Genomic DNA, 24320 nt, shown 5'->3' on the forward strand with positions numbered 1-24320 from the left:
GCCTACCAGGCCAATCCAGCCTGGGCCTTCCCGTGGGGGTAGCCCTGATTCCAGGCCTGAGTCAGACAAGGCTGCTACCCCAAGGACCCCAGCTTCAGCCACTTTTTGCTTTCCTTTCTCTCTCTTTCTCTCTCTCTATCTCTCTTTCTCTCTCATTCTCTCTGTACTATACTCTTTCTCTTCTCTCTTTCTCATTCCTTCTCTCTGCCCACAGGGGCCACCTAACTGTTGTCTTTTGGTTCCAAGGGTGGGATCAGGGGGCAAGCAAAGCTGAGTGCTGGTTGCAGTGGTGAACGAGGTTCCCGAGGGCCTGGACCTCTAACAGGGCCTAAGGATCCTCAGTGACCCTAGACCACTAGACCAGGGGTTGGCAAACTTTCTCGGTAAAGGGCCAGGTAATATCTAAGAAAGAGCTAGACTTTCGCCAGCCAAGCTGTGCCTTTCACCCTGCTTGGCCCTGCCATTGTAGCAGGAAAGCAGCTGTGGATAGAATGTAAATCAAGTCCAATGGCTGTATCCCAATAAAACTTTCTTTAAAAAAACAAACACAAATTGCCCACAGCCCATAGTTTGTCAACTCCTGCCCTAGACCATTGGCCTGGAGAAGGAGGGAAGGGATGGTGGAGAAGAAGTTGGACCTTCAGGCCCAAGAAGGAGAAATGACTTGCTCTGAGCTATTCAGGGTAGTCTGTGGCTTACTGGCACTCTGCTGACAGCCCACTTGGGACCTTCCCCCGTGTGGCATGTACTGAGCTCTCTGGTCAGAGCACAGAGAAGGGCAGGTGACCTCAAAGGAAACGACAGACCTGACTCTCATCTGTGGCATGGGAGTTTTTAACCCATCCAACCCTGCCTCACAGCCTGGCCCTACTGGGTCCTCATGGAAACTCTGGATTTAAAACACACACACACACACACACACACACACACACACACACACACACACACACACACACATATATATATATATATATTCCCCTCAATCTACAGATGAAGAAACTGAGGCCCAGAGAGGTAGAAAGGCTTTTCCAAAATCCCACAATTAGTCAGTGGCAGAGATGGGCTTTGAACCCCGATCTCTCTGAGCTTATACTGTCTCTAACCAGCTGGTGGGGAGGGGTCCTGACTCCAGTCTGTCCATGTCCTGCCTCCCAGGAGTGAAATAGCCAGATGAATGACTTCTGGGGCTCTCTACCACCAGCTACTCTTTCCTTGGTCCCTTCCTCTGAGAGAGAGTCTTTCCCACAGTACCAAGGGCCTCTGGGATAAACAGCTCTGGCCACAGGACACAGGGGTCTGTGGGCCTGAGGCTCCTTCCTCTTCTCCATGGGCAGAGGAGGAGAGTTGCTGGCTGCCCCCCTTCGCCAGGCATTACTAGGCCAGCTCTGCTGGCCTGGATTTCCTTGTCTCCCAGGACAGTAGTACCTGGAACCCAGAGGCAGACTTAGCTGGTGGCCCCCAGTGAGACAACGGAAGGGGCAGCCACACCTCCCTCTCCCCTCCCCTTTCCAACTTGATTGGCAGCGGCCCGGCCCGTGGGAACTGCCTTCACCACGCTGCCAGCTGCCACCGCAGCTGCGGCCCGGCTCAGATCAGCAGAGAGACCAGGCCAGGCGGGAGGTACCTGGGGCACTCGCTAGCCAGCCGAGCTAGGGCCAGCCCGGGAGCGGGTGGGGCCCGAGCTGGGGGCCTCAGGGTGGGCTCAGGCTTTGTGGCTCCTGGGTGAGGTGGTGGCAGCAACAGCGGCAGCGACACTGCGATGGAGGCATGGCGAGGTCCGGCCGAGCGCGCCCTGCACTGGGGCCTCCCAGCCCTGGCTCTCGGCTTCTTTCTCCTCCACTGTGATCCCTTCACCTGCTTCTCCTTTCTCTCCTCTCCTCCACCTGCCCCAAGTTTCGAGGACTCCACCCTGTCCACGGCCACTACCCTTGAGTCTATCCCCAGCTCCGCGGGAGAGCCGAAATGCCAGCGACCCCGCACTCTGATGCGGCAGCAGAGTCTGCAGCAGCCGCTGAGCCAACACCAGCGGGGCCGGCCGCCCAGCCAGCCCACCACCAGCCAGAGCCTGGGCCAGCTGCAAACCCACGCAGCCTCGGCACCGGGCACCAATCCCCGGACCTATGGCCGGGGCCAGGCTCGGCAGGGCACCTCGGCCGGCTCCAAGTACCGGGCAGCCGGGGGCCACAGTCGCTCCAACCCGGGCAGCTGGGACCACGTGGTGGGGCAGATTCGAAACCGAGGCTTGGACATGAAATCCTTCCTGTAAGTCCTCCCCTTGAGTGGGCTGGCTCCCCCAAATCCCCCCTCCCCGCCCCCAGCTTCCTTCCCTCTCCCCCCCACCCGACATCTCATGAACAGCCACTAGAGTGCCACTCTGGGTCCCCCCCCCATGGCCTTGGCAGATGCCACCCAGGCTTTGCTGCTCCCTTCCCTCTTGTTACTCATGCCGGAGCTTCCCTCTCCCCATGGAAGGATCTGTGTCTGATCCACCCTCTCTGAGGACCCCAGGCCACCACCGGTCCCTGACTGCTCCTCCCCCTCTCCCTGTGACCTCACCTCCAGGGCCCTGTCCTCCTACCCTCCCACTTGCCTCCTCTCTGAAACCCGACTCTGCTGGCCAACCTGCCCCACACTTCCTCCCTCCCTCTCACTTCCTCTGTCCCTGCCCTCCATCCTGTCCCTGTCTCTTTGACCTTCTGTAGCTACCTGTCCTCCCCATAATGGCCCATCATCCCCTGAGAACAAACTTGAGATGTTCTCTCAATGCTTCTGAGCTTGGTATTTCTAAATCAGAGCCTCTTTCAAGTACCCGGGTCCAAGAAGAGATAGACTGGCAACCACTGTCTGACCTTAACCACTGGCTCCCTGCCCTGGGAGCCCCTCCTTGCGTCCTCCTGTGCATTTGCATTCACTCTCAGACCCCTACGACAGGCCTGGGCTACATACAGCCCCAGCATCGCTCCCTCTGCCAGCCTAACATGGGCTTCCTTCCAGGCTGGGGAATTCTCCCTGCACCCAAGGATTTCTCTCCTCCGGGAGCGTTTTACAGGCACTGGAAAGCAGCACTCTTAAGCTCGCCTCTCTAAGGAGAAGAGAAAGGGAGGACAAAGGGCAAGCCTAAGAACCAGGCCCTGCTACTGGCAAGATGTAGGGATCTGAAAGACCAGCAAGTTCTGCTCAGTATGCTGCCTCTCTGCGTGCGAGGCCAGCAGACAGGAGCCCTGCTCTGGGAAAGGCTTCAAGAGAACCAGCTGCCCACGCCTATGCAAGAGGCCTGGGGCCCTGGCTGGCCAGACACGCTGCCCAGGGCTCTTCTTGTTCAAATGTAACACCTTTGGAATCCAGCTGGATGTCGTGACAGATGAGGCAGATTCCCCCCTCCCCAAGATTGGCTACTGCAACTCTGGAATGGATACAGATGATAGAAGAAAGGGGTGGCGCTGTGGCCTGAACAGAATTGCCCCCTCTGCACAGCCTCAGGCTGCTAGATGCATGCACCCACATTATCCCTGCTTTCAATTGTTGAAACCATCAGCCCAGGCCAGGACCTGGCTCCAAACTCTCCCTAGCTACTGGAGAACTCCAGCTACCGACTCTTCCCTTCCCACTAGTGTCCTATCCTACCAGAATCTGATGGACGCCCCTCGGCTGCCAACATCCTGGGCCCATACTTCTCCTGTGGCAGCTCTTGCGTCCTTTCTCTGCTGGCATCTCCAAGCACAGTGCCCCATCCCCAGCCCTTTCCTCTGTCCCTCACAGCAAGGATCTGCAGACTCTTGTCCATGAAGGTCAGATCACAGAGCTTTAAGGTTCTGCAGGGTGCATATTCTGCTCAGACAAACAAAAAAGAACTTTATTAAAATGTAGATTCTTAGCTTGTAAACTACAAAAAAAAAAAAAACTACAGTGGCTGACAGGCCATAGTTTGCCAAACCCTGCCTTGCAGATTAGCTCTCATGCTTCTTAGGCAATTCTCTTTCCTCAAACACCCACTAGCGTCCAATGGGACTATACCCTTCCCTTTGGCCCCCCAACAAGCCAGCAGGCCCTCCACCTCCCAGCTGCTACCTCTCATCCCTGCCTCGTGGCCTGCACAACTGCAGAAAATGAGAAGTTGGGTGTTTTACGCAGAGGAGCTGTTCCATTTTTTTTTTTAAAGAAGGTGTTATCGGAAAATTCATTTAGCAGGAAAAACATGTTTTCATTGAGTTTGCCTTTCCCAGCTCCACTAGCTCCGGAGCAACTAAATGGAATTTTACCAACTCCTGACCAACTACTGGTGGGGCAGGGACAAAGGAACCACGATCTACCCTGAAGAAAGGGAGAAACTGTAGCCCTAAGGTTAGATGCCAGTGCCAGTGTCAGCCTGGACCAGCAGCGCTCAGTACCCAGCACAAGCACACGAAGAACATGGAGCACTTAGCACTTCCTCACCTCACTGGGACCCGGCTGGCATCTCCCATTTTCTAAGACCCCTGGGCCCACCCAGGTCCTTTAGCCCAAATGCCGTTTGAGTTCCCTTTTTAACAGTCTCTTGGAGGGAATAATCCCGGAAGCTTTTACCCTCCTTTAGGGGTTGAAATGGCAGATTCTTGACTCAGAATCCTCTCTCTTCCAGAATGTTTTGTCTGCCTTTATCATTATTTCCCTGGGCCCCTTCTTAAGGCAAGCTTGCCTGTCTGCCCCATCTGCGAACCCCTCTCCCTTAGTTCTGCTGAGAGAGGAAACACAGAACACCAGCCAAGTTTCACACATGGATGCTTGTAAGGAGCAGCGGCTACCATACTTCCTTCTCTCAGGAAGACACAGATGATCCTGGCTCCAGGAAGTTGCTCCACCTTAAAGCTATGCACCTTGACCTCTGGCCTCTGACCTGCTGCCCACATGTCCTATCCTAGATTCTGCATTCTGCTCCCTCCAGAGCCATCTCTCTGCAGCCTTGCTCACAAGGCCCTATAGGCTGGCCAAGACTTCTTCAGACCTTGCCAAGCTCCTGTACTTACTCCATCTTCACATTTTGTGCCTATTGGATGGCTCCAATGAAAGGCCCTGAACAGGAGCTGGAAAGCTAGGTGACTGTTGTCTGGCTCCTTAGAAAGGTGGATATGGAAGAGGACCTGCTCTGCTCAGGTCATCAGCATGTGCCAGAAGGGACCTTCAGTCTCCTCAGATGGGCTGGCTATGCACCTGAGAGCCTGAAGGAGGGAGATCTTTAGACCCCTCTTGGTTTCAAAGACATTGGGTTGACCTTGATCCCAGGGTCTGGCATGGATTTCCATGGGCCACTGGATTTCAAATTTTCCTAACCACCCAGAAGCCTGAACCTGCATGCACAGTCCCCAAGTTAAGATGGTGAAAGAGCCCCTCCCTCTTTCCCAGGGGTCCAGCTGGGCAGAGGAACTTAGCTGGGGCTGCATTAGCCTTGGAGAACTCTGCCATGCTCCAGGACCTATGCTCCATTCCCCAGCCTTCCCTGTGTATTCACATGGGGCTTTCCCAGCTACTGACCCTCACCTCAGGCCTCTGTCCCACACCTTCCTGGGTCCCCTGAGAGAATCTCAGTCCTGCCTCAGGTGGCAGACATCTCCCCTCCCGCCCCCACCCCCCATCCTTTATTCCTCCCCTTCCCCAGTTCTCTGCAACTGTTGACAGTGCTAAAAGTTTGGTTTCTTTCCTCCAGGGCCAGTTTCTTACGCATGTCTCTTCTCTCTCTTTGTCTCTGTCTCTGTCTCTGTCTCTCTCTCTCCTTTCCCTCTCCCTACTACTGTCCGTGGGGCCTTCTCGTCTCACCCCGGCTGGTGGGCTGCCCACCCCGGGCAGGGAAGGCCGGATGGTGGTGCTATCCTTGGTCTTAGGGCTTTCGGAGCAGGATGACTTTGCCAATATCCCTGATCTACAAAACCCAGGAACTCAGCAGAACCAGAACGCTCAGGGGGACAAGAGGTACGAGAACAGGCAAGGCCTGCGGTGGCGGCGGCGGCGGCAGCGGCGATGGCAGAGAAAGAGGCTCGGAGAGGCTGCCGGCCCCAGCCGACGCCGGCTGCTGGACGAGGCGGTGCCTTCAGTGGAAGCTGGAGCAGGAGGATGAGCCCCTCCCCAGCCGATGCCCATGGCCACCTTGGTGGGGTCCCTCAGGTCTATGAAGGGACCATCCTGGGACCATTCTGGATCAAGCCTGCTCCCTGGCATGCTTGCCCTGGCCTGGAGCAAGCCCAGCCCTCTCGGCCCCATCTTTCCTGCTTGGCTTCCTCTCTGCTGTCCCTCCATCTCTCATCTCTGCCCCACCCCAGCCCGGAAATCCCTGTTTCACTGGTGGTTGCTGGATGGGGAGGATGTTAGGGGAGTTGGGCACCAGCCTGTCCCCGCTCATCCCCACCACCCCAACCTCCCTCTTGCCTGGAGGGAGAGAAACCCCTAGTGGGGAGGTCTGGGGGGCGGGAGAGGCCTGGTGACCAGAGGCAATCAGAAGGACAGCCCTGGAGTCCAGATGTCAGGAAGAGAGAGTAAGCAGGCAGGGCGGATGCCCAGGCCTCACTGGAGCAGGTGCCCTGTACTAGCTGCTGCTTCTGGCCTTGGTAGGGACCAAGTGGCCATCACACATGCTGAGCAAAACCTGAGTATCCGGATTTCCGGAAAGCCACCATTTAGGAATTCAGGGAAGCTCTCCTGCTGTCTGTCCTCTGTCTCCAGGAGAGGTGGGCACTGCTCAAGGGCCAAAGGGAGAGGGGCCAGAGGTCTCAGGGCTTAGTGGCATCCCAAAAGCGGGAGCTATCTCCTGCACCCCTTTCCCCCAGCCTGCATTAGACTAGCCAGACGCACAACCACATTCCTGAGGAGGAGGGGCGATGGGCACCACCCATACCAGGTCTGCTCCTCAGGAACCCAGAGGTCTAGGGGAGAGGGTGTGGCCTAGCAGCCAGGGCGCCTGCCTCGGCTTGGGGGCAAGAAACAGCTCCTATCTAGGCCTCTGCATTTGTTGAGTGAAGATCAGACAGGGTGACCTGTAAGAAATGGACTAACGGGCTAATAAGGAAGCGAACCCTTGGGCAGGGAATGTTTGGCGGGTGACTGATGTTCATTAGGAGGCCTGATGTTCATCAGGGGCAGGAAGGGGCTGTCCCGGGCACTGCCAGGGGCTGAGATTTAGACAGCCAGCTTGCTGTCCCCAGTAGCTTCTGGAGATCGGCCCTCTCAGCTCCCCCCCCACACCCACCCTCAGTTCACCTTGCATGTCTGTGGTGGAGCAGAAGTGCTCAGAGAGTGAGTGGGAGGGGAGGACGGGACTGGCTCTTCTACGCGGTGGCACTTTTGGCGTCCTGAGCCCATGTCTGGAACACCTGACCCACCTGTACGTGGCAGAAGCCATAGCGTCTCCAAGCTGGGTGGCAGGCAGGCCAGGGGGCCACCGGCGAGAAGGCAGCAGGGGGATTGGAGCCCTCCAAGAGCCTGCTAAGAACCTGGTCCCCTTGCTGGGAAAGGTGTGAAGCGTGAGGAAGCAGATGCAGGCTGGAAACGAGATTTCACCTCACCCATGTACGTGTTAATTAGCCGGCTCCATTTTCACCCATAAGCCTATTTTTACCTCCTTGCTACTCAGGTCTCACTCCATATTTTAACACACCCATCCCCTTCTGATCATGACATCAGCTTGTCTTCTGCCTCCCTGGGGATGGTGGGTGTGGAGGTGGAGGCCCCGGACCCTCCCCCCACCCTGCCTGACTTTCCAAGCGGTTACATGCCACCCTACCTGCTCATGCCCATCCATCCTGGATATGAGTTGCTCATGACCGCTGCAGTGTTTTCTTAGGGGTGGGCCCCCCTACAGAATCAAGTGCTTCCTCCCTAGCAAGCTTCCCCATCCCAAAATTTTGGTCCTAGGAACCTCTAGCCAGGCCCCAGCACCTCCAGACCACGCACTTGCTTACCCTCTGGGATCCCAGACCCTCCCAGTGGCCAGTTGAGTCATTTGTCTCCTCCTCACCTTGTTTTCAGACCAAGGGTCTGCCCTTCTACCCTCAGTCCAATCCTTCCCACCCTCGTTGGATCCCCTTGGTCATATGTCTTAGCTGATGTCTGGAAGAACAATCCCTCCTCCCCAACACACACACACCTTGGTTCCTGCCATTCCAGGACCCCGGGCAGGGTAGGAATGTGTCCAACAAGCTGCAGGGAAGTAGAAGGGGTGTGTTCAGTCTCCATCCCCAGATTCCTGGGGCCCGCCTAGGTTACCCCAGCCCCGGGAGTGCTCTTGGAGGGAGGCAGGGAGCCAAGCTGGCCGCTGGCTCCGTGCCCTGCTGTGCCCCGTCCACTCATTCACCTCCACCTCCATCACCCCCTCGCCATTCCACCTGTGCTCCTTGGGATCCAAATGGTTTCCACCGTGGCCCCACCCCCACCCCAAGTGGGAGGCAGGGCAGGTCAGGCCACCCCATTGCTCGCCTCCTCTGAAGCCGCCATGTCCCTTCGCCCCTGTGTGTCCCCTGCCTCCTCTCTGCCTCTCCTGTTGGCCGCCTCGCTCCTCCTTGTCCTCTCGTCCTCCCAAGCAGCCTTCTACACACGTCTCTAACTAACCTTTCTTGGCCTCTCCTCTCTCTCTGTCTCTCTCTCTGTCTCCTTCCTCCCATCTGCTCCTCACAGGGCCGGTGACGGGTCCCTTGGCCTCTCCCTGTGCCTCTCTCTGTCTCCGCCCTGTGGCCTCCAACAGCTTCGGTGGCGCTGACCATCTTTCCCAGGCTGCCTTGCAGCTGTGCTGACACTGTGGCGTGGCCAAAATAACTCCAACTTTCTCATACCTTCAGCAGTCAACCTCACGCTCTCTCCTCCTCTCCTGCTCTATTTTTAACCTGACTTTACCTCTTCAGCTATTTCAGTCTCCTCTTCCTCCCTGTGCCTGTCTGTGTGAGCACGTGTCCACGTGTGTGTATGTGGCAGTGTGGGCGGGGTCCCAGGTACACCTGCGGTTCTGGTACTGAGGTATCTGTGCCTCTGGGGAGGGGGGCCTGGAGCAGTGGCAGGGTGGATGTATCTGGGGTTCTCAGCAAGGCCAGGTTCTCACACCAGGTGTGTTGTGCACCTGATGATCAGGGATGGGTCTGAGTCTGCCCCCTGACTCTTCTGCTTCAGTTTGTCCCAATCCACATGCACACATTGGCATGCCTGGGTCTCCCCAAATGCATTTCTGGTGGGGATTGAAGTGTGCCCACCGCTCTGTGTGTGTGTGTGTGTGTGTGTGTGTGTGTGTGTGTGTGTGTGTGTGTGAGATCTCAGCTGCTCTGGTTGACCTGCCTGCTGCCCATGCTATATTCTCTTCCTATTCCTCTGGGCATCTGTTCGGCTCATGTGCATGTGTGTGTGCAGGTGTGTGGGTCTGCGTTTGTGTAGCCTGCTGTTGAATCCTGGTGTCCGTTCACCCCCCCCCCCGAGACTGGCATATTCCATGCATGTCGGTCTGTCTGTGCCTGTTGTGGCCGCCTGTGTGCTGTGGCTGGTCTGTACCGGAGGCCATGGCTTGTCCGGCCTGTGAAGCTGTGAGTCTGTGCTCTCGACGCTGTTCTGTTCCAGCCTGCCCGAGCCCCATGCTCCCAGTCCTGTCTCCTCCTTGCTGCCTGCCCCCACCTCTCTTCCTCCTCATGGGACGTTCCAGTCTGGTCCCTGGGCAGGTTGTAGGCCCCCTTCCTGAGCCCTTAGCTGAATGGAGCTCGGGCTCACTGCCCTGAACAGCATGGAGTCGGGTGCAGACAGGACTCCTGGGTGCTTGCCCCCATACTTCTCTCACCCTTCCTCATCAATTATGGAGTCACCTGGTGGAAAGAGGGTGGAGACTGGGGAGCACAGGGTGCCACCCTGCCTTGCCTACTAGGTAGCTATTAAATCTACATTAGCCTAGTGATCAAATGCAGACTCTTGCAGCCACTCACGCTGGCCACGTTGCAAAGTCTCAGCCTCTTGCCTATGTGTGGCCAGTGATTGCGGCAGGGGTCAGCGCACATAGAGAGAGCACTTCGGTGGTGGTGGGAACTCGCTGGGCAGAGTTTGTGTGGATAGTGACCCTGCCCCCACCTGTGATCGGCTGGGCCTGAGCAAACACGGGTGGGGCTCTGGGAGACAGACACTGTGGCGTGTTTACAGAGGGTAATGATGCAGAGAGGCACCTGGATGTGCCACCCGGAGCCTGCCCTCCAAGGCAGGGGTGGGGTCAGCCTCTGGCTGAGCGCGTGAGCTTGTAGAACAGCCATGCAAGCTGGGGGACTGGGGTCTTGGGGAACAGGAAGAATGTGGACACCCTTCAAATGGTCCTCACAAAGGTACTTAACGCCCTGAGTGCTGGGCCTGGGGTGGGAATCCATTCTCCCTGTGGACAAGAATTCTGCTCTTGCAGAGGCTGGATCTTCAGAGAAGGCCTTCCAGCCACCCAGGCCCATGGTACCCAGCCCACTCCACCCCCCCCCAGCCCTCACTCATCGGGTCTCCTCCCCCCTCCCCCCTGCCAGGTTACCTGCAGGAGGGAAGGCCGTGAACACGGCCCCTGTACCGGGCCAGACACCCCACGATGAGTCAGACCGCAGGACTGAGCCCCGCTCATCTGTCTCGGACCTCGTCAACTCCCTCACCAGCGAGATGCTTATGGTGAGAATGGGGGGGGCAGTGAGGGAGAGGGGAGGCTGTGCCCCACAGAGGAGCTGGGCTAGGAGGCTGGTGGGGGAAGGGGCATACACGGAAACTCACACGGGCCCACTTGAGCGCTGGACCCAGCCAGAGGTGGCCTGGAGAGTCACGCTCAGCGTGGGGACCGCTTGGTGCTTGCTAACTGGTAGGACAAAGCTCAGGTTCTTTTCCTGGCTCTTTCACCCAAATAGCCTCTTTGTGCACCTGTTTCCTCCATTGTCAAAGGAGAATAAGAATAACCATCCTCCTTTGATCTCTTTCTGGATTGAAAAGAGCACCTACTCTTGGGAGATAGCTTCTAAACGGAGAGGCTGGCATGCAGTAGCCAGGGATAGTTTGTAGAAGGAGAGGCTGGCCTGCAGTAGCCAGGTGAGCCTGTCCTCTGAGTGGAGGTCTGGGGTAGAGCTCTTGGCCAAGTCGCTCACATCACCAGTGACCTCACCACTCCACGGTGGGAGGCCCAGAGAACGGAAGAGCAGGAACCCCCACCCCCAGGTCCTTCCTGTGAGTGGATAGCTGTGCTAGGGCGCTCCTGTCCACAGCTCACCTGGAGGCCATCTGCCCTGCGGAAGCCCAGATCTGGGTTGTTTGGAGGCCTTGGGTTGTAGGCTGCATGGCTCCTCCTGGTGGCAGAAGTGAATCACAACCCCTGCCCCACCTGTTCTTTGCAGAGAGCTCCTTGGCTTGGCCCAGAGGGAGGCTGTGCCAAAACCAGTTACATGTCTGGAAGGCTTAGTGAGGCCTGGACATGGCCAGAATGAGGGAGGGTCCTTCTATAGAGGCAGGAAGTAGACTTGGGGAGGGGGTGAGGACACACAGCTTCTATCTCCTTGTCTTCCACGTCCTACCCTTTGCCAGTTAGGGCTTCGGCCCTGTTCTTACTAGCAGCCCCACAGCCCCTTTCAGGCTTGCCATATCTCCATTTACCGTGGTAAAGTGCAGATCCCAGGCAACAAGCCTACACCGAGGCCCAGGCATCTGCATTTCTCTCCGATTCAGGTTAGAGCCCGTCTTGAGCCGTCTTCCTCTCCCTGCCTCAGTCATGTGATTGACCCCACACTGCCCTCCTCCCTACCTGCCCTCAGCCATGTACAGAGCCTGGCCATCTTCAGTTCTAGACAGCCCATTGCCACAGCCTGCTCTCCTCCCTGCCCAGCCCCTTAATTGGCTCTGCTTCTGGCTAGCCAGGTTCCCAGAAAGGACAGCCCTTTCCCAGCCAGCTTGCTGGCCCCTGGCTGCCCTCAGGGAGGGGCCGACAGGCACAGGCAGCAGATGAAAACGCAGGCCTTCTCCCGCTCATGTCCTCTGCCCTATGCCGCCGGGTTGTTGGAATTAACAGTCCCTAACGGTAAAGATAACCAGGCCCAAGTGAACCCAATGAGCTTCCGGCCTGGGTCGTAGCAGCTTGGGGATCTCAGGAGATGAGGGAGATACGCAGAGCTGACCAGCTGAGAGAAGATGTCAAGCCAAACCCATTGGGGTATTCCAGACCTGGCGCAGGCTGGTGTTCTTTAAGACTTGTCTCCTGGGACAGGGCCTCTAGCAGCCCCTCCCTGGAATGGGGAGGGGAGGGGAGGTATCCTGGTTACCATGGAGACAGCTGGTTCATTAGGACTCCCAGCTGTGGATGGGAAGGCTGGGAGAGAGTTCAGAGGCATTCCCCTTTCCCAAAGTAAAGCCTAAAAGCCACAAGGACCTCAGCTAGGGCCCCAGACACCCCAAACCGTACCCTAGCTTTCAAGGAATAAAGAGGGGCAAATGATTCTTGTCGATTGTGAGGCCTGAACTCTGGGCCTGGGCACTGTCCCTCAGCTCTTCAGCTCAAGGCGAGCACTCTACCACTTGAGCCACAGTGCTACTTCCAGCTTTTTTTGCTTATGTGGTGCTGAGGAATCGACCCAGGGCCTCATGCATGCAAGGCAAGCATTCTACCACTGAGCCACCTACCCAGCCCCAAGTGGTTTTTTTTGGTGGCACTGTCCATGCATGCCAGGGCTTCTCTCGATCCTACAGCCAGAGAGCTGGGGTGCTGAGCAGGATTTGGAGGCCCTCAGGGTCCCAGACTGGGTCACATGATCCCATTCTGCAGATGGAGAAACTGAGAATAGGTTGCCATGAGGGAGAAGCCAAGTCATGTTCTCAGTGGGTCTGGCAAAGGGCTGGGAGAGGCGGGGATCTGCCATGAGTGTGGCCTGGACGGACTCTGCTGATGTGAGGAAGAGCAGCTATGGCGGCCGCTCAGTGTCCCCCGCATGACAGGGTTCAAGCTCTCAGGACACAGTATAGGTCTGGGTAGCTAGGTGCTAAGGATGTGGGTACCTGTCTGGGTTCAAGTTCCCATTTACCATTCAGTGACTGGCCTCCAGTCACCTGAGCTCCTCTGTGCTCCAGATGGAAGGTAGAACACTGTGGTGCCTGACCATTCACTGTGTAGTGAGGAGTGAGTGGAGATGAGGCGTATGGCATGGGCAGACTTGAACACCCACCCCTCCCTAGCACAGGTGACTTTGCTGGTGTGGGTGTGGGGGGGTGTATCTTACTATCACCCTGGACAGGGGTTGGGGGGAGCAGGAGGGTTAAGCCTGCTTTGATGGACAGAGTAGGCCTTCAAGTCACAAAGGGCTCCTACTGCTGTGTGTTCTTGGACATGTGACTTAACCTCTCTGAGCCAGTCTCCTCAGCCAGGAGGCGGTGACAGCTACCTGGGCCAGCGGTAAGAAGTCTTCTGCATGGTAGGTGACATTATTGCTATCTGCGTTATTTAGAACTTCAGAGCTGGGGCTTGCCTCTCTAGGATGAAGGCCGGCACAGAGGTTTCTGTTAAAAGCAAGTACCTGCAGATTAGGTGACTGTGTAGCTCCCCCAGGGCCTACTATCCCTGGCTCATCAGCGATGCCCAGGTGGCGGGGTCTTAAAACCTCTCCAGGTGTCCCTCGTGGAGCAGCTACCTGGCTGAGAGCCCCGCCCCCAACCACCTGCCACACACACACACACACACACACACACACACACACGCACACGCGCGTGTGCCCCAGACATCCACTGGTGTCTGTAACAGCCCCCAAAGCCAGCCCTGACACAGGGCACTCAGCAGGGGGCACAGCCTTCTCCTCGTGTCCCCACCTAGACTCACAGTGCAATCATCAGCCCAGCCTGAGCCGGCAGCCTCGCTGAGGCCAGGGCCTGTGGAGTCTGTGATTCTTCCAGCCCCTAGTGGACCTGACTTACACCTCACCCCAAAGCGCCTGCCTCTCGCCTTATAACTCGCACTATGGGGGCATCTTAGAGCCGTGTGTGGTGAGCTCTGGGGGGGAACAGCCCCTCATCTGCGTTGCGGCCCACTGTGTCTCCACTGTGTCACACCGTGTGTGTCCCTCACACACATCAGGATGCTGGGACAGGGAGGCTAAGACAGTCTGAGGTGACGCTTGAAGCCGGCCAGACCCCGGGGCTGCAGGGGAGGCAGGAGAGCGGCGTGGCCTGCCCACACTCTGAGCCACTCCAGCTCTGCCTCGCCGGCCTCCCTTGAGCCCTGGTGGCGGAGGGCACGCTTGCGCACTGGGTCAGAACTTCCTCTGCTGGCGGTTAATGCAAAGCCCTCCCCAACCCCACCCCAGCCCCAGCCAGCCCCCTCATGCCGATCCAGACACAGTGGGGGGGGGGTACGGAGGAGGGGTAGTGTCCTAACAGCTGGCCTGGACTCCAGCACAGAGAGAACTGTGGACCCTTCTGGGCTGTGGAGAGGCCCAGGAGAGGCAGAGTGCACCCCTCCAACCTGCTGGCTTCTCCTGCCCCCAGCTCTCCCCAGGCTCGGAGGAGGACGAGGCCCACGAGGGCTGCAGCCGTGAGAACCTGGGCCGGATCCAGTTCAGCGTCGGCTACAACTTCCAAGAGTCGACGCTCACCGTGAAGATCATGAAGGCCCAGGAGCTGCCGGCCAAGGACTTCAGCGGCACCAGCGACCCCTTTGTCAAGATCTACCTGCTGCCCGACAAGAAGCACAAGCTGGAGACCAAGGTGAAGCGCAAGAACCTGAACCCCCACTGGAACGAGACCTTCCTCTTCGAAGGTGAGCCGGGCCCCCACACCCCCTTCCGTGCCCTTCCCTCTACCCACCATTGCTCGCCTCCCCCACACGGGCACACGCGTGTGCATGCACACCCAGAGGCATCGTCTCAACCCGTTGACCCAAGGCATCATGGGGCTTAACTCACATCAGGGTTCAGATGCTGAGAAGAATCAGCACTGGCACACCAGAGGCTGAGGAGGGAAGTCGGGCCTTGTTAGGGCCTCCAGCCCAGACTCAGGACTCCTCCTGGGGAGGGCAGGATGGGCAGGAGGTGCCCATGCCCATGCCGTTCTGAGATTGAGCACCCTGGGGCAATCAGTGTCGTGGTCCTGGCGGCCTGGGTTTGAATCCTACCTGTCACATTTCTTGTGTAATCATGGACCACTTCCTAAACCTTTCTGGGCTTTGGTGTTCTCATCAATAAAACAGAGGCAGGAGTGAGAATTTCAGTATTGTCTGTAATAGGATAGCTGGTAACCAGCGAGTACGCTGTCAGAGCTCAGTGAGCAGCACCTGGCCCTCCGACCGCTGCCCCAGCCTTGGCTGACCTCTGCCTCGCTCCCTACGTGGGATGGAGTAGAGGCGCCCCGCCGTGCCGTCTGGGACCCTTCCTCATTCATGAAGCTTATTCTTATCTCTAATGTCAGAGGGTCGCTGGGAGGCTGGGCTTATGATTAAGGAACAGTTTCTGTCCCATAGCCTGTGGGTGTCACATCCCCACTCACAGAAGCCAGAGCCGACAGCCTGACAGCCTGGTTCAACCAGTGAGAATAAACCCCTTGGATGCCAGCCGCCCCAGTGCCCTGGCACACCCCAGAGACCTTCTCCAGCCAGTGTCCACATCCTTGCCATTCTACAAGGTCGCAAAGCATGGCCCCTCTTCCCCAGCTCAGCCTGGGGACCAGGTTAGAGGTAGCACCAAGCCCAGCAGTTACTCAGCACTGACTTGGAGTTAGTACTGGAGCTCAGAAGAGAAGGAGGCATTGCGTGGACCTCCAGCATCCCAGCCTAAAGGAGGACCTGGATGAGCCGATAATGAAGCCACACACAACATGACAAATGCTATAGGAACTCATCTTGATGAGCAAAAGAAATCTTCCCCAAAGAGGGGCCATTCAGGGTAGATTCTGATGGCTGCGTAGGAGTTTGCTAGATGGGCAATGACTTGCTCTGATTGTGTGGAGCTGTCAGATTCAGGAACCCCTTCAAAGCATCAACCAACCTTTCCCAGAATACTTGTTCTCCATTTCGCCCAAACACATGCCCAGGGTCACCTGGGCGGAGTCCTTTGAAGAGTTCCAAGATGACCCAGACACAAGAAGGTCCTTGAACAAGTTCAGAGGATTGGTCTCTTCTAGCTCAGCTGCTCTGGTCAAAGCCTCCTCTGCTGCCAGTGTGAAGGTTCTAGATTCTTCTAGAGCTCTTCCCTCCCTCTATACCTTCTCCATCAGTCCAACTTAGGTGCGCCCTTCTCCCTACTCACCTCTCAGTTCAAGATCTCAGCCTTCAGACTGGCCTGTGTCCCTCCCGCAAAACCACCCCAGTCCCCCCTACCCAGCCCCCAAATCCTCTGGGGCCTGTAGCTCCCAGCTTCTGACCTTCCCCGATTCCCTCTCTCTTTTTGTTCTGGCGGCTCTGTCCATCATTTCCCTGGCACCCATTCATCCCTTCAATTATTTATTCTCTTAACAAATATTTATCGAGTGCCTACTATGTGCCAGCAACGGCGTTAGCCACGTGGGTCTAGCGGCTGGTCACAGAGATGCCTTCCTGGAAGTCCCTGCGAGTCAGGCAGTAATGAAGGAAACAGACGGATAAGTCTATTACGGCTTGCAATCCACACTGGGAAAGGGAAGTGCTCGAGCGTGGAACAGGGCATCCGGCCATCTGGGATGGCAGGAGAGAAAGCTGAGAACTCAAGATGACAATAAACTGGGAGGGAGCAGGAGGGGAGGGGAGGGGAGACAGTGCGAGCCAAGGCCAGGAGAGGTGGGGGCCCGGTCAGGGTACAGAGGTCTGGAAGGAGGCATCTGGGCTGGAGATTTGCCCCATCATTGATTGCCTTTGCAAGAAAACGGGGCACAGACAGCAGGGCCGGATTGTAGGAGGACTTGGAAGCAAGGTGGGGTGCTGGCTTTCAGCAGGAGTGGCCGGCCCGTGATGTACGGGCTATTTTTAAAGCTTGCTCCGGCTGCTGTGTGGAGAATGGACTGTGGGAGAAAGCAGGGAAGCGGGGAGGGCGGTGTCATGGTTGTCCAGGCACGAGGTGCGGGTGGTGTGGCTGCAGAGGTGATGTGGAGGAGAGCAGGAACACAGGATCTGTTCAGGATGCACAACATCTAAGGCTGGTGCCTTGGATAGCTGTCTGTTCCCAGTTCTACGCCTTTGCTGTTTGCCTCGCTTGATGTTTTCCCATTTCTCCCCACCCTCATGTGTCCTGGGCTTTCTGACTGACAGCTGGACAGCCTCCAGCACCGCCACTTGTCCAGATTTGGCAGCGGCTCTCCAAAACAGGAACCCCTGCTGCCCAGTTCCTGAGATGGCCACGTGGGGAATTAGTGCATGGACTGCCTCTATTGGTAGCTGTGGAGCTTTGCAATTAAGCTACTTGGGCCTCGGTTTCCTCATCAGTTAAATGGACAAGATACTAGAAAAATAGTTGTCATGTGAGATCCAGTTCTCAATAGCACTTTAGAAAGTTGTACTGCAGTCGGGTGTGGCCTACAGGCCTAGGACACAGGGCCAGCTCTCGGGGCTAGCTGGCCAGCCTGCCTGCCTCCTTCCTTCCTTGTTTCTTTCCTCCCCTTCCTTTCTTCCTTCTTTCCTTCCCTCCTTTCCTCCCTCCTTCCTTGCTTTGTCCCTCCCTCCCTTCCTCCCTTCCCTCCTTCCCTTTTCTTCTTGCCCTCTCTCCCTCACTTCCTCTTTCCTGGGCCACACGTGGCTTTTCTGTCCTCTCCTCACCCCACACGTCTATCCCTCTCAGGTTTTCCCTACGAGAAGGTGGTGCAGAGGGTCCTCTACCTCCAGGTCCTGGACTACGACCGTTTCAGCCGCAATGACCCCATCGGGGAAGTGTCCATCCCCCTCAATAAGGTGGACCTGACCCAGATGCAGACCTTCTGGAAGGATCTGAAGCCATGCAGCGATGGGAGTGTAAGTCTCCCTTGTGGTCCATGGATGATGGCAGCTCCTGGTCTCTCCAGGGCTTTGGGAAGCCAGCATGGCGTGGGGTAGGGTCCTGGTGGATGGTCACACTGAGGGACTCAGTGTCAACACTCTACTCAGCACTGATCTGGGAGAAAGACCCAGGGTCTCTGTTCAGCAAACTGGAGACCCTAGACTGGCCAGAGGAGGCGAGGTAGTCTAACTGTGGTAACAGACAGGGGGGGACAGGTAAGCACCCCGGTAGATCAGGGCAGGGGGAGTCTGGTTATCTGTTGTGCCTCCCAGGGACCCTCACCCTCCTGTTGTTCCCCCAGGGGAGCCGAGGGGAGCTGCTCTTGTCTCTCTGCTACAACCCCTCTGCCAACTCCATCATCGTGAATATCATCAAAGCCCGGAACCTCAAAGCCATGGACATCGGAGGCACATCAGGTACTGGGGCTCCTCATGGCAGAGGGGGCATCCCCAGGGGGGCACCTGGAAGACAGAGGGTGGGGCGTGCCCTGCAGCTCTCCTCCTGTTCTCCCAAGCCAGGGCCTCCGCCCCAGATACCCCGAAGGGCCCCTTACCACACCCTTAGGGTCTCCTTGGACTTGTCCCTGCCAGAATCAGAGACACGAGGATTTTGTACTGGGACAGCTTGGTTCCGAGCTCTAGCTCCAAAGCCAAGTGAGTGAGATGGGGAAGCCGTGGCCGCTAGAGCTGGGGCTCCTCCCGGGTATTGGCTTGAGGACACTAGGGGATGGCCCAGCTTCGTTCTGGTTCTGCCATAGGCAGTTCTCCCTGAGGTCTCCCATTCTGCCTTAGTGTGCAGCTCTGGAGATGCGCACAACCAGCGCTCACCTCGGCATCCACACCTAGAAGGACACCGGGATCCTCGCAGTCCCCCTAACACAAGGACTCTAACCCTTCTCCCACACCCCCAGATCCCTACGTGAAGGTGTGGCTGATGTACAAGGACAAACGGGTAGAGAAGAAGAAGACGGTGACGATGAAGAGAAATCTGAACCCCATCTTCAACGAGTCCTTCGCCTTTGACATTCCCACGGAGAAGCTGAGGGAGACCACCATCATCATCACTGTGATGGACAAGGACAAGCTCAGCCGCAACGACGTCATAGGCAAGGTAGGCCAGTAGGGGGCGCATGGCCTGGGCCCATATTTCTTTGTGGAGGAAAGAGGAATTTTCCTCAGGAAAGAAAGTTTTCTAAGAGGAACCTTCGAATCAGTTCCAGAGTTCTTGGAGGTCCACCTTCAAAGAGGGTGACCTGTGCAGGGGAAGGGACACCAAAGGCCTGACTTCAGTTCCGTTCCCACCTTATACAGATGTGTGGGCTACAGCAAGTCATGTGACCACTCTGAGCTTCTCTAACATGGAGGGACTAATGCCAATCCTACAGAGCTCTCCAGGGTGAGATTCTCTCAGAGAACCCTCTGAGAGCAGACACCAATGGCTCATACCTGCAATCCTAGCTACTAAAGAGGCTGAGATCAAATGTGATTTAAAGCCAGCCCAGGCAGACAAATCCCCAAATTCCTATCTCCAATTAATCAGCGAAAAGCCGTATGGCCCAAATAGTAGAGCCCCGCAGCCTTGAGCAGAAGAAAGCCAAGTGATAGTGACAGATCCTGAGCTTAAGCCCAGTACCAACACCAAAAACAAACAAACAAAAAAAAAAACTGCCTAAGATAGGTATAAATTCTCCATTCTCCTCACCCCTACTTCTTTTCACCTCTGAGCCTAAGAATCCATACCTAGCCTCGAGTGTGCCTTTATGACATAAGCCCTTCCATTGCCCTGTTTTGAAAGGATCTCTTCCTGTTTATGGCTTAGTGTTGAGAATGGACTCACGGGTTCCAGCCCCATCTCTTGTTACCTTTGGCAGTGCTTAGGGACGGAACCCAGGGCCTCCTGCCTGCGAGGCAAGTGTCCCACCACGAGCCACACCCCCAGTCCTCTGGCCCTGCCTCCAGCAGCTGTGACTTCTCAGAGCCTTCTTTTCTCTTCTCAAGATGAGAATGGAACCATCCTAGCCACACAGCCTGTGGGGAGAGCTAGGTGACACCTCAGTGAGATGCTTGCCATAGCACTTGGTGCGTATAGGTTAGCTACTATTTATTACAAGTTCCTTTTTAAATGTTCTGCTAAAGGCACCAGGGTCTGTTCAGTCAGGAAGCCAGTGATCAGAGTTAGTGATGGGGAGCCAGGGGTGGCAGGAGGTACTGCCTTGTTTGGGGAAGATGGGAGTGGCCACATTCCTGCAGGGAAGGGGTTGAGCTGGAAGCCCCCCCCCTGGCAGATGGGAGAGGAGAGCCCAGCCATTGGAGGGCAAGGGCAGCCTGGCTTTGTGAGGGAGAACAAGCCCTGGGAGCTGACTCACCAATCTGTGGTCACAGGTGGGACAGCTCCCTGGGACCCGCCTTCCCCTACTCCAGCCAGACTCTGCTCTGTGGACAGCTACGCCCCAGGGGTGAAATGCCCACCTAGGTCCTCTTCTAGGCTCTTTCATGGCTCAGCCTTTTGGAATTGGGTGTTCCTTCGATATCAACGAGAGCTGCTTTAGAAACAGGCCTGTCTCCTGTGGGCCAAACCCAGGCAAATGTGGATTTGTTCTTGCCTTGCGCCTAGAGAGTTTATGGGGCCTACGGATCAGGGGAATCCTTCTGAGATCCTGGGCCAGGCTCAACCCCTAGAAGCTAGGAATCTGTACCACTGATGATGCTGGTTATTGAGCTCGACTGAGCTCATAAATGCGGACCATTCCTAGAACCTCAGGGGTCAATAGTCAATCAGTTTCAGAGCTATGGATCTGACTTAGAGAATTCATCAAGGGAGCTCCTACCAGGTCCACTGAGTGGCCCAGGTGCCATCTCCAGCTGTCTGTGAGGCAGGTGCCATGATCAGTTATCTACCTTAGCTATTGATCCATCAATTGATCTTGTGGAACTGGGGATTTAATTTGGGGCCTTATATTTCCTAGGCAATACTCTCCCACTTGAACTATACCCCCCAGTCCTTTTGATTTTCAGCTAGGATCTGATCGTTTTTGCCCAGGCTAGCCTTGGATTGCAATCCTCCTCCCTCTGCCGTCCTGGTAGTTGAGATTACAGGTGTATGCCATCGGCCCATTTTATGCAGGGGCCTGAGTCTGAGAGAAGTAAATTTGCTTCTACATGCCAGAGCTGGATTTGGCTCACATGCTTTTTCTTTTATTAGTATATACCTCTTGAGTAATCTTAGATTTACAGAAAAGTATCAAACACAGTGTTCCCGGGGCTCCTGGTGCAGTCTCTCCATGAGCTTCTTGTATTGTATCAATGCAGTCTTCACCACCATGGCTGCCTACACTAGGGTTCTGAAAGCCTCAGCACACAGCCCCACAAAGCTATGGAGTCCTAACACAGAGGCCCAGCAGGATCAGCCATCTAGAGCCTTGAAAGACTTGCCGTAAATCCCCAGGCACAAACTGTAGCTAAGGGTTAAGTCTCTTCATTCTTTGTGCCTTAGTTTCCCCCATCTGAAACCATCTCGTGGTTGTAAGGATGCCATGATCCAGAAATAACAGAGCCCTAGCTCAGGGCCTGGCAGGTAGGAAATTCACAAGAGGCAGAAACGATGGTGATGATGGAGAGCTAGGCAGTGCCCCCTGGCAGGCCAGAGAAAGCCAAGAGAACACACTGCCTTCACCCGTACCCACATCTGGCCCATCAATGTTCACTGCAAAAGAGATCGCAGTCTGATTCAAGGGCGGGCCTGCTCAGGCCCTGGCTGGGCCAGTAGAAAGGGGAAGGAGGAGGCCTGTGTGGCGGTACTGACACCACAATAATACATCCGCTCCCTTTCCTCCTCAGATCTACCTGTCCTGGAAGAGCGGGCCCGGTGAGGTGAAGCACTGGAAGGATATGATCGCCCGTCCCCGGCAGCCTGTGGCTCAGTGGCACCAGCTAAAGGCCTGAGTAGGGCCAGGAGAGGCCCAGGGGCAGAGGCCCAGGTCCCTGTCATGCCCTCACCACTTTATGCACAACACCCGGCCTGGCCACCCTGCCGTGGGTGAGGGGAGGACCCTGAGGGCTCAGCCAGGGAGGGGGGTCCCAGGACTCCATTGGGCCCCATGTCTAGGAAGCATCAGCCCCACCCCCACCAGTCCAGCTCGGGGGCGGGGCTCTGGGAGCCATTTTCCTGCTTTGCCCCTTTCCTTCCTGACTCGCTGACACTAAAGAAGTGGGGGAGAACTCGAGAGCCAGACGGGCAGATCCCTCCAGAGGCCCGCCAGGTGGGCACGGTCCCCCGTTTTCTTTAAGGCAGTGCCTGGAGTGGAGAGCAGCCACCCCTCCCCATAGCCCCCTAGTGTGGGTCCAAGGAGAGGGGGGCCTGAGGCGTTTGGCCCCAGCCAGGCTGATCAGGCCCATCACCAGGGCAGTTTCAGGCGCCGGCTGGGCCCTGAATGCCGAGGATAGTATATTGGCCGCTCCAGGATCCTGGAGCTATGGCCCTGTGTACTTGTGTTGTGTCCACTGTGTGTGCGTGTGTGTGTGTGCGCGTGCGTGTGTGCGTGTGTGAGGAGGGCACTCACTCCCCGTCCCCCCTGGGGCCAGCAGGCTATGTAGAAAAGCAGGATTTCATGAAGGCCAGGTAGGGCTCAAGGCGGGGAGAGGTTGAGGCCACAGCGCAGAGTAGAGCTCAGGGCTCTCCAGGAGCTCCTGCTTGAGCAATGTCATCTCTTGGACCTGAGTTCACATTTTGTAGGAACCTACTGTGTGCATAATATTCCACAGGACGGGCCTGCCCTTTTCCTTCTCAGGCATCCCACACCTCGCTCTCCTAACACCCTCACCCCTAGACACCCCCCCAAAAAAAAACCCTTCCATATCTCATTCCAGTCAACTTGGCAATATGTTCCAGCCTTCTTAACTTTTCTTATCTGTCCCTACCCAGCAGACCCTACCCCTCTGTCCCCTGCTGGAGACCTCCCCTTCCTTCCCTTGCCACACAGTCCCTGACAAACACCCACCCCACCGCACCCCCATCTCCTGAGCTGCTCCAGGCTCTTTGCACTTTGCTAACCCTTCCCAGGAATGCCAGGTTGGTTGGTTTTTTTTTATACCCCTCCCTCCCACCATGCAGGCAGAAGCAGCAGGGACTGGTCCAGGATTCTGGGGTCGCCCCCCACACAACACAGCTGTGTTTCCTCCCCTCAGCTACCACTGAGACTAGAACTGGCTTCCCTTTGAACAGAGCAGATTCTAGAATGACCGACCCCTGCTTAAGCCCTGTCATCTTTAAAACCACCCAGACTCAAAATGCCGATGCTCCAAGCTTGGGCCAGACATTCCCACAACGCACCACCAGGTGGTGATAGATCGCCACCATCTGTGTGTTTCTAGACCACAGTTTTCTACCCTGGGTGGGTCTGACACCCCAAAGGAAAATAAAGAGAGTCTCAGGACTGGGCCCTCACATCCAAAGCACAGCGAGATCATGGACTTTTGGAAGCTGTTTTCCTTCAGTAGGCTTGCCCTTGAGCTAGCCCTCTGCTCTCTGCAGTAGACGGGCTGCCTTTCATCCATACCAAAATGTTCTTAAACTGACTTTAACCAACACCCCCCTCACTCCCATTCCCCTCCCAACCCTTGGGATCTGGAGGAATATCATATGTAGTAGGTGAATTGTTTTGTAGAGCGAAGAATGCCAATGTAAAGCCAATAGTCACCCACATTCTTTGTAAATCCAAATGTTTCTATAGTGTAGCTTGTTTTAAATGGGGAGCTGCCCCTCAGTGGGGTCTCGGGAGGCTGTGCAGAAGTAGGAGAGGGTGGTGTCAGGTGGAGGGGACCTGTCATTCTCTGCACCCCTCTAGGATTCACCTGGGTTTTCTGCAGGGAGGGAGGGGGGCTGCAGGACCTTGGAGGAGAGTGAGCAAGCCCCCCCCAAGCCCCTCCCCTGTGGTTGTGTCCTCCAGGCCCCAGCCAACTCACATCGAGTGGGCGTGGCAAGTGCTTCCCCAGGGTACCGCCTATGGAGCTCTTAACCAATCATATGCTGAGAGCATCCTGACTAGGGGTTAGTTCCCAGTCAGACTCCACCCAAGTCACTTTGGTGATCTAGCCTGGGATTTCCCTGACCTCCAGCCATAGTGGGTGCTCCTGATCTGGCACCAGGAGAAGAGGTGGCTGGTAATTTGGAGTGGGAGCAGGACAATCTAAGGCAATGGATTCGAGTTCAGGAGTGGGGGAATTTGGTGAGGGAGGGCACCAGAGCTTTGCCACCACAGTCCCAGATTCTTTGGGCAAGTCACCCACACTCCCTGGTCCTCAGTTTCCCCATCTGTACAATGATGGTAATAACACTTCACCTACCTCATAGGGGAGGTTGTGAGGCCACCATCACCTGACCTAGGAGTCAAGACAAGAACCAGCCTGGAGC

The 24320-nt window shown here is 56.4% G+C and overlaps 1 protein-coding gene across 1 annotated transcript in view; it reads left to right on the forward strand.

Moving 5' to 3' along the window:
* Syt7 (synaptotagmin VII) overlaps nt 1-23764 on the forward strand; it is a 50851-nt gene extending 27087 nt beyond the window's left edge. The window contains exons 6-11 of the mRNA XM_013028986.1: nt 10491-10626; nt 14464-14734; nt 17718-17887; nt 18214-18328; nt 18823-19022; nt 21749-23764. Coding sequence (XP_012884440.1) covers nt 10491-10626; nt 14464-14734; nt 17718-17887; nt 18214-18328; nt 18823-19022; nt 21749-21853 — 997 coding nt within the window. The 3' untranslated portion in view covers nt 21854-23764. The remainder of the gene's footprint in view (nt 1-10490; nt 10627-14463; nt 14735-17717; nt 17888-18213; nt 18329-18822; nt 19023-21748) is intronic.
* Nucleotides 23765-24320: the final 556 nt, after the last annotated feature.

This window comes from Dipodomys ordii, unplaced genomic scaffold (assembly GCF_000151885.1).
Source record: "Dipodomys ordii isolate 6190 unplaced genomic scaffold, Dord_2.0 Scaffold117, whole genome shotgun sequence".
Classification (NCBI taxonomy): Eukaryota; Metazoa; Chordata; class Mammalia; order Rodentia; family Heteromyidae; genus Dipodomys; species Dipodomys ordii.